A 12,781-nucleotide genomic window follows, 5' to 3' on the forward strand; every position below is an offset into this window, starting at 1 on the left:
AGAGTGTTGGACTGGATGGGCCTTTGACCTGATCCAACATTGGCGTCTCTTATGTTCTTATGGGTGTGTGGAAGAGGAAAAGAGAGGAGCTGCTGCATTATCCCTCTGCAGTTTGACCCAAGTGGGGCTGCCCAAAATATGAGCAGACTTGATGGGTAGCTGTTAGGAAACCCACAATAAAAAGAGAGGGGCAACTGAGTTACGTTTAACTAGCAAAGCTTCGCTCAATGCATTTGAGTCTACATCTTGTTTTCTGAGAAGATGGAGGCACTTGCAGACTTCCACTCCCATTTTTTATTTTTTATTTTTTTACAGTAATGCATGGGGCTTCGGAGTGTGAAACATGGTCTGAATCCTCCTATTAACTTACTGGGATATTTGGTGAATACAGCAGCATTTTCCCCAGTCATAGAAGCATGATACTTAGTGCAGTCAATAAATCTCCCATAAATTATATTGCAGAATAAAGGCAAACTTACATTGGTCTGAATCCTCCTATTAACTTACTGGGATATTTGGTGAATACAGCAGCATTTTCCCCAGTCATAGAAGCATGATACTTAGTGCAGTCAATAAATCTCCCATAAATTATATTGCAGAATAAAGGCAAACTTACATTTATTCAAGTAGAGCCAGTTCACGTTCAGGCTGCAGTTAAAAGAAGAGAAAGGGAGGTCTAATCTAGAGTACTTTCCCTGTCGTAAATGGCCAGCTTGTCTGGCATCATGTGCATGGGAATATGAGGGCATCGTCTGTACAGGAGAGACCTGGAGAGACATATGTCTCCATGGAAGGCCATGTAAAGAGAGTGAGAGGACAATGGGAGAGAGACAGGAGGGGTCAGAGGCCAGCTCCCAGGTTAAGACAGAGAGAGGCATCCCATTCAAGGAGATAACACCTATACACACTTATAGAGTGATGTACTGCCCCACCCCCAATGCCCAGGCATGCTGAATCGCTCACTCCAACAGAACTTAGGTATGAACCCTGGTCGAAATTATATCTTACTTTTAGAACTTGTTTTTTGGTTGGCCATGTGCTTGGCAAAACCCACTCATCAGCCCTTTTATGTGCTTCCAGTTTTAGTCGTGCTGTTTGCGGCCATGAAGCGGCAGAGGAAGAAAGAGCCTTTGATTGTTTCGAAAGACGATGTCCGGGACAATATCGTGACCTACAACGATGAGGGGGGCGGGGAGGAGGATACCCAAGCCTTCGATATCGGAACGCTACGCAATCCCGAAGCCAGAGAAGAAAGCAAAATCAGGAGAGATGTCATGCCAGAAACGATCTTCCAAATCCGGAGGACTGCACCGTTGTGGGAAAACATTGATGTCCAAGATTTTATCCATCGAAGGCTAAAGGAAAACGATCTGGATCCGACCGCCCCTCCTTATGATTCCTTAGCCACTTACGCGTACGAAGGGAACGATTCTATAGCCAATTCGCTTAGCTCTTTGGAATCACTGACCACAGAGAGCAACCAAGATTATGATTACCTTAGTGACTGGGGACCGAGGTTTAAAAAGTTAGCAGACATGTATGGTGGAGATGAGAGTGACCGAGACTGAAACATCTTTCCAGTGGTTCCAGTGCACAGTGAGATCTCCATGTCGGAGGGGCTGCCCCGTGCTTTGAAATGAGATGCCTCTGTGCGTACAATCTCAATACGTATGCATAGGGCTCTTGGACACAGTAGAGAGAAGAGGCAGTCCTGCATGGAAGCAGTTCCCACATAGATGTGGAAGACCATGAAGCACTGGATCGTGTCCTGAGAATAGAACTGTGTTCCTTGGTCTGTGTTCATGGGACTAATGCCTCTGTAACTAGATAAAAGTGGCCTACATCCTCTTACTTGGAAAAATGCAAATAGGTGTTTATCTTAGTAAGGGTTTGCTTAATTAATATGTCAATGTGAATGAAAAATTGTTAGGTTTTTTTTTTAAAGGGGGGGGGACACTATATTTCACACGTTTTGCCTAGGATGTTGGAAAGAAGATATTCAGCACTTATGGAAAGGTACCTAAAAAGGCTTTTTGTGCCTTTATTATTAAAAAGTAAAGGGTTTTTTTGTTTTTTTAAAGGAAGTCCTTGCTTTACTTTTACTAGTATTTGGGTCAACAATTGCCCATGTTATAATTTGCCTATACGTTAAAAAAATAAGAATGACTATTACTGCCATATTTATTGAATAAACAAATGTCTGTGTGTGGATTCATGATATTTTTATATATGTATATTTCTATTTTTGTATTTTTATTAAATAAATTAGTATTTATAAATGAAATGTGATCTCACTTATTCAGCAAACCATCATTTAGATAATAAGAGGATACACACACACTTCAGTTTGGTGTAGTGGTTAAGTGTGTGGACTCTAATCTGGGAGAACCGGGTTTTGATTCCCCACTCCTCCACTTGCACCTGGCTGGATGACCTTGGGCAAGCCATAGTTCTCTCAGGGCTGTCCTTGAAAAAGAGCAGTTTCTGTCAGAGCTCTCTCGGTGTCTGTTGTGGGGAGGGGAAGGGAAAGGAGTTCGTAAGCCGCTCTGAGACTCCAAGTGAAGGGCGGAGTATAAATCCAATCTCTCCTCTCCTCTTCTTCTTCTCTCTTCTTCTAGAGAGGACTGATATTGGCCAACTATGTCCCCCCATTTCTTCACCCACCTTAGACTCCAACAGGCAACTCTATTGTAAATATATATGATACAATATTTACAACGCATAGGTTATAGGTAGAACATATTTTCCTTTCTGCTATGCTTTTAGCCAGATTACTGCCCCAAACACTCTTCCTGGTTACATGCTGAGGCCCTGCACTAAGTAGAGCTATGCCACTCACTTGCCAGTCCTGTATCCATCCCAGAACTTGTATTCCTCGCAAAGAATTACACCTTAGTTGTGGGGGTTGGGTCAGAATCAAAGAATTATGTTAGTGCATTTTTCATTCACTAGATACACTCCTTTGCCGTTAACAGCAGCCTGCAGTGCAGACATTTGGAAGGTGCAATTTCTCCATATATGAAGCTAGTAAGGGAGAAAAAACTGTAATTTCTGCACAACTAACCTTAGGCCCAATAATAAGGAAAAAAAATGACTATCCTAATCTTCACTGAAACAAGGACGGCTAATGATGGGCCCTCTCCTTTGTTCCCTCAGCTGTCTGTGTTTTTTATTTTTCCTCCCCCCACCCCTATTCTGAGGCAATAAGTTAATGTCAACAATCCAAAAAACGTCTGCCGAAACCCAATCTAATATACTTTTAAAGACAATTAGGCAATTAAAGATTTATCAGGGATGCGTTAGAAAATGAAGGGGAAGTTAACAGGAAACAAAAGTAGCTTAAGACTCTAAAAATAGATCACAAAAGTATATCCCTTCAAACAAAATGCCTTAATTGATGCAGAAAACATATTTTTGACATACTTCCAAAGATTAATATTTTCCTTTCTGCTATGCTTTTAGCCAGATTACTGCCCCAAACACTCTTCCTGGTTACATGCTGAGGCCCTGCACTAAGTAGAGCTATGCCACTCACTTGCCAGTCCTGTATCCATCCCAGAACTTGTATTCCTCGCAAAGAATTACACCTTAGTTGTGGGGGTTGGGTCAGAATCAAAGAATTATGTTAGTGCATTTTTCATTCACTAGATACACTCCTTTGCCGTTAACAGCAGCCTGCAGTGCAGACATTTGGAAGGTGCAGTTTCTCCATATATGAAGCTAGTAAGGGAGAAAAAAACTGTAATTTCTGCACAACTAACCTTAGGCCCAATAATAAGGAAAAAAAATGACTATCCTAATCTTCACTGAAACAAGGACGGCTAATGATGGGCCCTCTCCTTTGTTCCCTCAGCTGTCTGTGTTTTTTATTTTTCCTCCCCCCACCCCTATTCTGAGGCAATAAGTTAATGTCAACAATCCAAAAAACGTCTGCCGAAACCCAATCTAATATACTTTTAAAGACAATTAGGCAATTAAAGATTTATCAGGGATGCGTTAGAAAATGAAGGGGAAGTTAACAGGAAACAAAAGTAGCTTAAGACTCTAAAAATAGATCACAAAAGTATATCCCTTCAAACAAAATGCCTTAATTGATGCAGAAAACATATTTTTGTCATACTTCCAAAGATTAAAGGCTAACGAGGGATGATTAGGAGGGGAAAAAAAGATTAAAATGTATCATTACACTGTGTAAGAATAACAGCAGTGATCAGAAGCTCGAGAGTATTTCTGCCAGCAGGATACTTCTGCCGAGCGGAGCTGTTGTTTCCCTTTCTACTTGCAGGTATTTAAGCCTGGGTGTGGCCTAGGGCTGCCAGCCTCCAGACACCGATGAAAATAGTCCAATACAGTTCAACAAATTCCTAACCATTGATAAATGTCCACATGTCTGATCCCCACTACTTGCAATTAATACATGTTTGTAGCAAGGTAGTATTTTATTGAAGCCATGATGGAACAGGAACAAGTTCACTGTTTAGAATAACTAAGAAAGGTCAGAGCATGGGATGGTAAAGCAAATTCAAACCACCAGAAGTTAAATACTTAAAATGACATCATCATATCGTCATCATGGGAATAATATTCAAAAGGCATAATTGGTTACAGAAACTTAAACAACATTTACATAAAAATTCCCTTATTGGTCTAATGTAAGAAAGGTGTGCCTATGCAATAGCATCACATATTTACTTGACATAACCTAAGTCATATCGGCCAAGGCTTGTTGTCACCAATACAAAAGTGTTTTTCTCCGATAACAAGGAAAAGATCCATTGTGACCCAGACACTATGCAGTTATAACCTAAACAATTAGAACCATGAACCTGATATCTACTTTTGTGCTAAAAGAATGTTATTGTCTTGTCTGTTAACAAGCAACTGGAAAAATCCCCTTGACAGAAAAGACAAGAGGCCTTCTATATACCAGGCCTTCATTATATTCCAATAAAAAGTTAGATCTCTAATAAACCTAATAAATCTATATAGTCCCATCTCTACTACAATGTCCACAAAAGTAAGAGGAGTAACAGTTGATAGATGTCCACAAAACACAGTTGTTAATAGGGGTGGTGACGGACCACCCAGGTCCGACAAAATCTTGAAAGGAAACAGATGGGAACCTTGGACTATTTACATTGGTGTCTTTGGAGTGGATCTGAATGGTTATTTAGAGTACAACACTGTTAATATAAGAACGTTTTGGATAAAGTGTCACGTGTTTTTGGGTACGGTGTTACAGTTTTCAGCTGTGTTGTTATATGCGCACCCCTCTTTGCTGTACTTCCATTTATTTATTCTAAACCTCCAGGAGTTGGCTGAAGATCTCCTTGGATTACAACTGCAGATCTCTGTCATCTGGAGATCAGTTGTAATTCTGGGAGATCTCCAGGACCCACCTGGAGGTTAGCAACTCTATTCATTACTCACTATTTTCATTTCCATTCCACAGTACCGTGGAAGCTCAAGGTGAAGAACGTTGTCGTATTTCCAAAGAGAAGGTTGCATTAAATTTATCTGTCTATATTGGCAAGAATGACTTGCCTTCCGAGTATGTCATCGCTCAGCTCATGAATCAGCCTTCATGTTGATCTCTAATCTAATTTGGCAAAGGCTCCCTAAATGCCAGAAGAATGTCATCAGTCTTTCTCATTCAACGTGTTCCTTTATCAGAGTGTGTTCAGAGCATGGACGCATGATTCTGCGTGGCTATCTTTTTTGCATACCTCACCTTTTTTTTTTCTTTGCCACCAAGTGACAGCCGATGTATGGTGACCCCGTAGGGCTTTCTACACGAGAGACATCCAGAGGTAGTTTGCCATTTCCTGCCTCTGCATAGTAACCCAAAACTTGTTTTTTTGGTGGTCTCCCATCTGAGTACTGTCTAGAGCTGACCCTGCTTAGCTTCTGTGATCTGACGAGATAAGGCTCACCTGGTCTACTGGTAGACTTCATTGAAGAAACTTTCAGAAGGTGGCTGTGCTGGTGCAGTAGAACAGTGAGATCTGAATCCAGTAGAACCTTAGAGACTCGGGTTGCCAGGTCTGGGCTGGAAAATGCCCTGGATACTTTGGGGGTGGAGTCAGGACAGGGTGGAGCTTGGGGAGGGAAGGGGCCTCAACATAGTATATAGAGCAAACTTTGAAGGATTGTGGAAGACAGGAGGGCCTGGAGGGATCTGGTCCATGGGGTCGCGAAGAGTCGGACTCGACTGTGCAGCTGAACAACAAATAGAGTCTACCCTTCAAAGCAGCCATTTTCTCCAGGGGAGCTGATCTCTTTCAGCTGGAGATGAGTTGTAAAAGCTGGAGATCCCCTGGCCCCACCTGGAGGCTGGCATCCCTATTAGAGACCAACAAGTTCTTCAGGGTATCAGCTTTCAAGAGTCAAAGCTTCCTTCCTTAGATGTGTCTGATGAGAGTGACCATCTGAAAAGTCTGACCAAAAGTGACCGTGTGAAATGTTTCTCTGCATGTCCTATTGGTTAGGGAAAGGGAAACAGAGAGCAATGCATTTGAATGTCAGTGAGGTACACCAGTTAGATTGGAGTCTAGTAGCACCTCAGAGACAAACAAGTGTTTCAGGGTCAAAGCTCCCTTCGTCAGATGGAAGGACATGATTGAAATCATTACCAGTTCATACAGTACACTTGTAGTAGAATTGCCCACAAACAAACAAACAAAAAATTGAACATAAGAACATAAAAGACACCAATGTTGGATCAGGCCAAAGGCCCATCCAGTCCAACACTCTGTCACACAGTGGCCAAAAATACCAGGTGCCATCAGGAGGCCCAGCAATGGGGCCAGGACATTAGAAGCCCTCCCACTGTTGAAACCCCCAAGCATCAAGAAGACAGAGCATCACTTGCCCCAGAGCCCCTATCTATACCTTGTGGCTAATAACCACTGATGGATCTCTGCTCCATATGATTATCTAATTCCCTTTTGAAGCTGTCCATGCTTGTAGCTGCCGCCATTTCCTGTGGCAGTGAATTCCATGTGTTAATCACTCTTTGGGTGAAGAAGTACTTCCTTTTATCCGTTCTAACCTGACCACTCAGCAATTTCATGGAGTGCCCACGAGTTCTTGTATTGTGAGAAAGGGAGAAATGACACATTAAAAACTGAACTAGAGCTCACAGCATCTTTGTAGCTGCTGCCATTTTAAAATAATTTTTAAATGCTGTGCTCTGCCCCCCCCACACACACACACACTGTCAGACTCCTGGATAAATCAGTTCCCAACAACATTCACTCTGGAGAATAATAAGTTTATCGAGACATTGATTGGGGTGTCAAACTCATTTGTTATGAGGGCTGGATCTGACTCAAATGAGACCTCGTTGGGCCAGGCCAGGTGTGTCATAAAATGTATTGCCAAGTAGCAGAGATATAAACTTTATAAAGGATACAAACACAAAGGGTCGGGTTTTTTTTTTACTTAAAACCATGCTTAAAACATTAGCACTCTTGCAATATTTTGTTTATTTAACAGTGTCTGATAACTGACACCTCTTGCTCTGAATGATTGCATCAAAATATCTGTGCTGTTGCAATCTTGAGTATGCTGTTCAGGTGTGTATCCGTAAGCCGCAAACCACGATGATGCAGCAGCAGCAGAACTGGAAGAAGAAGCAGAAGACAATCCGTTCAACTGCGGGCCTGATAGAAGCCCTCTGGGGGCCTGATCTGGCCCTTGGGCCGCATGTTCAAAACCAATCACCCACTGGGATTTTGCCTGCCAAACATAACTGCCAGCCATCCCCCTTTCAGTGCCATTCCCCCATCATGTAAAACAAAGGCAAGCATGGAAAGATGAGAGTCAAAAACACTAAAGGTTCTCAGAGATGATAAGGTGTCTGGCACATCAAAGCAACCTAGTAAGCGAAAGCGTTGTGACTTTACATTCTCCCCCTCCCTGGTTACTATGGCAAAGGAGCTGTAAAATGTAAAATGAACAGCAAGTTTGACACACACACATAGTTTGAAGCATGGAAACAGCCATGGTTGGGGGGAGAATGTAGCTGTTTTGGCTCTTAAGAACATCAGAAGAGCCCTGCCGGATCAAACCAGTGGTCCGTCTAGTCCAGCATCCTGTCTCACACAGTTTCTCTGGAAGGCCAACAACAAGGCATAGTGGCCAAGTCCTTCCACTGATGTTGACTCTTACTACTGGCATTCAGTGGTTTACTGCCTGTCAACAGGGCACTTCCTTTAGTCACCATGGCTGGTAGTCATCGATAGGTCTATCCTCAGTGATCCTTTAAAAAAAAAAAAGTAATCCTGAAGTTTACACCCTACCAACAGATTAGGCATTTCAGTTTCCTCCTCTTCTTCCAACCTGCTATTGAACGTTAAACAAATTTTATTTGAGATTGTTAATCTGGTAGATACCTAAGGCCAACTTTTTTTTTTGCTCCATCTCCCTCCTTACTATAGCTACTATCCCACCTGGCTTTGATCCAAGGAGGTCCCATGATCTCAAGCATAGCCTTCTTCGTGGGCAAAGGGGACCTTGTCCACTCTTTTTCACTAGTGGAAAAAAGACTTGGATGCAACCCATTCCGTAGTGGTCCAATCAGAATGCTCGTAAATCTTAATATTACTAAATAATCATTGAAAAATTGTAGCATATAATAAAATAGCTAACTTTGGTAGATTGTTATTTGCAGTCTACTTTCTCCCCCTAGCTCTGGCCCTCCTGTTTCGTTCTTGCCTTTAGCTATAAATGGCCTTCTCCTTGATGTAGACATATATTTTAATTTTCTGGGCACTTTCAACTGTAGTGTCAAGACTAGGAATTCCTGAATCCATGCCTCGGATTAATTCAAAAGCTTGCCAAGGGCACTGTGTCATTCTGCTTAGAACCATAAAAGCTCTAACCCTTGTGTTGTTTGGTGTCGTGGTTAAGTGCGCGGACTCTAATCTGGGAGAACCGGGTTTGATTCCCCACTCCTCCAATCTCCTCCTCCTCCTCCTCCTCCTCCTCCTCCTCCTCCTCTTCTTCTTCTTCTTCTTCTTCTTCTTCTTCTTCTTCTTCTTCTTCTTCTTCTTCTTCTTCTTCTTCGTTTCCAAATCTACAGCACTGACCTGCCTGGAATGATGATCACAGGAGAAGATGGGGGAAAAGGGGGAATATTTCTGTGGGTTTTGGGGGGGGAGGCTAAAGAATGCAAGAAGGCTACTATAGCTTGGGTTAGTACCAGCCTCCTACTCAGGATTACTCAAGAGAGCCTGTGTGGAATATTAGTTAAGAGCAGCGGACTCTAACCTGGAGAACTGGGTTTGATTCCCTGCTCATCCAGATGAAGCCCGCTGGGTCCCCTTGGGTCAGCCACAATTCTCTTAGAACTCTCTCAGCCCCACCTGCCTCACAAGGTGCCTCTTGGGGGGAAAGGAAGGGAAAAGCAATAGTCCAATCCAAAGCCTTTTATTGGCATATACATGAAGATACAGTAATCTAAATACAAAACCATGCAGAGTAAAATTAAAATTGCAGAGTAACATCATAAAGTAACATCATAATTAGCATCATAATAAAACCTAATTCATAGTATCACTTATCAGGCCGTGAGACCATGGCACTGTAAGGAAACTTTGCTACTATTTCAGTTATTTCTGTATCTGGACTGTCAAGCAAGAAAAGGAGCTTAAAATCATCAGGGGTCTCTAAAAATAACAATCCCCAAATTTAAGGGAGAGCAGGTTCTGTTAGCCAGGCTATAAAGAGTTTGTAGCTCTGATCCCAATAAACTAGATTTTATTTTTTTAAAAGGCCTCAGAAAGCATAAATAAGGATTCTAGAGATAAATTCAGGAAACCTATTTTGGCTTCGATGTAAGATAGCCAGCTGGAATGAACAGAATCAGAAAGTAGTTGGTACGTACAACTGAAGGGGTGGAAACCAATGGTAAGCCTCTTTGAGACTCCTTAAGGTCGAGAAAAGTGGGGTATAAGAACCTACTCTTCTCTCTTCTTCCCAGCAATATCCCAGGAAAGATATCATTGTACTATGAGATTACAGACATTTCTGCTCAAGAAGCCCTCCGCTGGCAATAGTGGGACTGCATTTATGTAATAACCTGAAGGGAAGGCAGCCTCGTCTCCTCAGATCTTGGTAGCTAAGTAGGGTTGGTGCTTGGAAGAAAGACCACCAAGGAAGGCCGTGCAGAGGAAGGCCACAGCAAACCAGCCCTGCTTCTCACTTGCCTTGAAAGCTCCCTGCTGGGGATGTCACAGGTCAGCCGCAACTTGACGGTACAATAGCCTGAAAGCCTTCAAAATCCCTTATTCTCCCAGTATTTAGTATATTGCATTATGATTTCTGATCTCTTGATTCAGAAGGCTGGTCTTGCTCAATTCTTGCCCTGCTAGAGACCAAGTAGGACAATTAACCATGAAAGCCTGCGAGGTTCGTTTCAAGCTGCCTTTTTCTTCAAATCACCGGGCAGCAGAGCAAATGTGGTGGAATTCCACAGGCCCCTGAATGGAGAATAATGAGCTTCAAGAAATATTAAATGAAAAGACCCAGTAGCATCAAAAGGTGGCCTTTGTATCCGGACTTGGCTATGCACTACTGATACCCCGTTTGCTGCATAATTGAGCGATGCTTAGCCTGTGGCTTCAAAGCCTCTCGCAGCTCTTTCAAGCTCCTTGCGGAAGTCTTGTGAACTCATTGGGTCTGATCATAGCAAGGCGGCAGGTGATCACCGCATGATAAGGGGGATGCAGCTTGCAAGTCGCTGGGCTGACCCGACAACCTATTCCAGCAAGTGGACAGGAGAGATTTTGCCACCACCAAATAAATGCTGAAGTAAATCTTGAAAAAAGGTGGCTTATGTCATCACAAGAGACCTTTATTTAAAATCTATTTTGATTGTCTTATTTAGAATCATAGAATCAGAGAGTTGGAAGGAACAGTGGAACAGACTGCCTCAGGAGGTGGTGGATGCTCCTTCGCTGGATGTTTTCAAGTGGAGGCTGGATGACCATCTTTCGGGTATGTTGTAGGGCCATCTTTCGGATATGCTCCTGCAGAGGGCAGGGGGTTGGACTAGATGACCTGCAAGGTCCCTTCCAACTCTAACATTCTATGATTCTATGATTCTATGAAGGGAACTCCAGGGCCATCTAGTCCAACTCCCTGCAAAATGCAGGGAATTTCTTAGACTCAAGGTGGCTAATAGTCAAACATGTTGCAAGGATACAGAACATTAATTAAAACAACAACAGTGCACTAATCAAACACAGAAATCAAACACATGGATTTTTTAAAAAGCCAGTTCCCCAAATGGCTCCTGAAACAGAACTATCTTGCATGCCTGCCTAGATGTAGCCCAGCTCCCTGCACCCATTCTGGTAAGCCATTCTAGAGGACTGAACCTACCATCAAGAAAGCCCTTGACTGAACTATGGCCCTACAGACAATCCTTAGAGAGGGCACCACAAGGAGAAACTGTCTGAAGAATGTAGTTGGTAAAGGTAAAGGTTTCCCTTGCTAGAAAGCCAGTCGAATCTGACTCTAGGGTTGCGGTGCTCATCTCCGTTTCAAAGCCGAAGAGCCAGCGCTGTCCGAAGATGTTTCCGTGGTCATGTGGCCAGCATGACTAAACACCAAGGTGCACGGAACGCTGTTACCTTCCCACCGAAGTGGTCCCTATTTATCTACTTGCAATTTCTTGCTTTCGAACTGCTAGGTTGGCAGGAGCTGGAACTAGAGACGGGAGCTCACTCCGTCATGAGGCAACTCGGGTCTCGAACTGCTGAACTACTGACCTTCCACAGCCTGTAGTTCAGCGTCTTAACCACTTGAGCCACCGCAGTTCCATGTAGTTGGTACATGGGAGTATAATGAGATATGAGATTCGATAAGTATGAGGGCCATCTTACTCCAAAGGTTGTCTTGGTAAACATGTCCAAAATATGTATTTGTCCCTTGAAAATTATGCTTTGATGGTTGGATGTAGATAACTATGTAATGTAGAACCGGGCAGATCTAGCCAAGGAACCATCTTCAGGAGGAGGGAGACAACTGAACCAAGTGGCTGAGTCAGTGATTGTCTTATCCACACAAGTACCCAGTTTTGACAGGTTGCGTCAGGGCTTTAGACTCGAAGCATGGACTGTGGTGAAACTGTGATGAGTGCAACATGGCAACTGACAGGTCTTCGTGCCAGAGTATGGTCTCCCTGGTAGCGTGGGGAACATGACCTTGAAAGCCATTTGAGTTTGAGACCTTTAACCCATGAAGCTGCCTTTTACTGGATCAGACCATCAGTCCATCAATGTCAGTATTGTCTACTCAGACTGGCAGCAGCTCTCTGGGGTTTCAGGCAGAGGTCCTCCCCATCACCTTCTACCTCTAGATGCCAGTGATTGAACCTGGGACCTTCTGCATGCCAAGCAGAGGCACTATCACTGAGACACAGCCCCTCCCCCTGATATAATGACCTGATATCTATATATCTAATAGTGAACTTGCCCCCGGAGTGCGGATCGCTAAATCAGCGCTCCGGGGGCAGCTGGGGGGACGGGGGAGGTTTGTGCACACGTGGGCCAGTCCCCACGTGCGCACAAAAATAAAAAAAAAGCTGAAAAGATTTTCGGGGGGATGTTTAAATCCCCCCGAAAGTGCAAGAGCGTCTCCTGCGCGTGTGCAGGGAACGCTCTGAAAGCAGCGAGAGCTGCGTGGCAAGCCACGCGGCTCTCGCTTCGGGGCGGGGGGGAAGAGCAGGGAGGGACCCCCTTTCCCTTTTACCTTGGGCTTCTTCTCGGACATA

General features: G+C 43.5%; 1 protein-coding gene across 1 annotated transcript in view; it reads left to right on the forward strand.

The window, feature by feature from the left end:
• Nucleotides 1-1,568, forward strand: part of CDH9 (cadherin 9) — a 160,840-nt gene extending 159,272 nt beyond the window's left edge. Inside the window, exon 11 of the mRNA XM_015429143.1 lies at nt 1,081-1,568. Within this exon, the coding sequence (XP_015284629.1) occupies nt 1,081-1,568 (488 nt within the window). The remainder of the gene's footprint in view (nt 1-1,080) is intronic.
• Nucleotides 1,569-12,781: the final 11,213 nt, after the last annotated feature.

The sequence above is a fragment of the Gekko japonicus genome, unplaced genomic scaffold (assembly GCF_001447785.1).
Source record: "Gekko japonicus isolate JY-2015 unplaced genomic scaffold, Gekko_japonicus_V1.1 scaffold2328, whole genome shotgun sequence".
Classification (NCBI taxonomy): Eukaryota; Metazoa; Chordata; class Lepidosauria; order Squamata; family Gekkonidae; genus Gekko; species Gekko japonicus.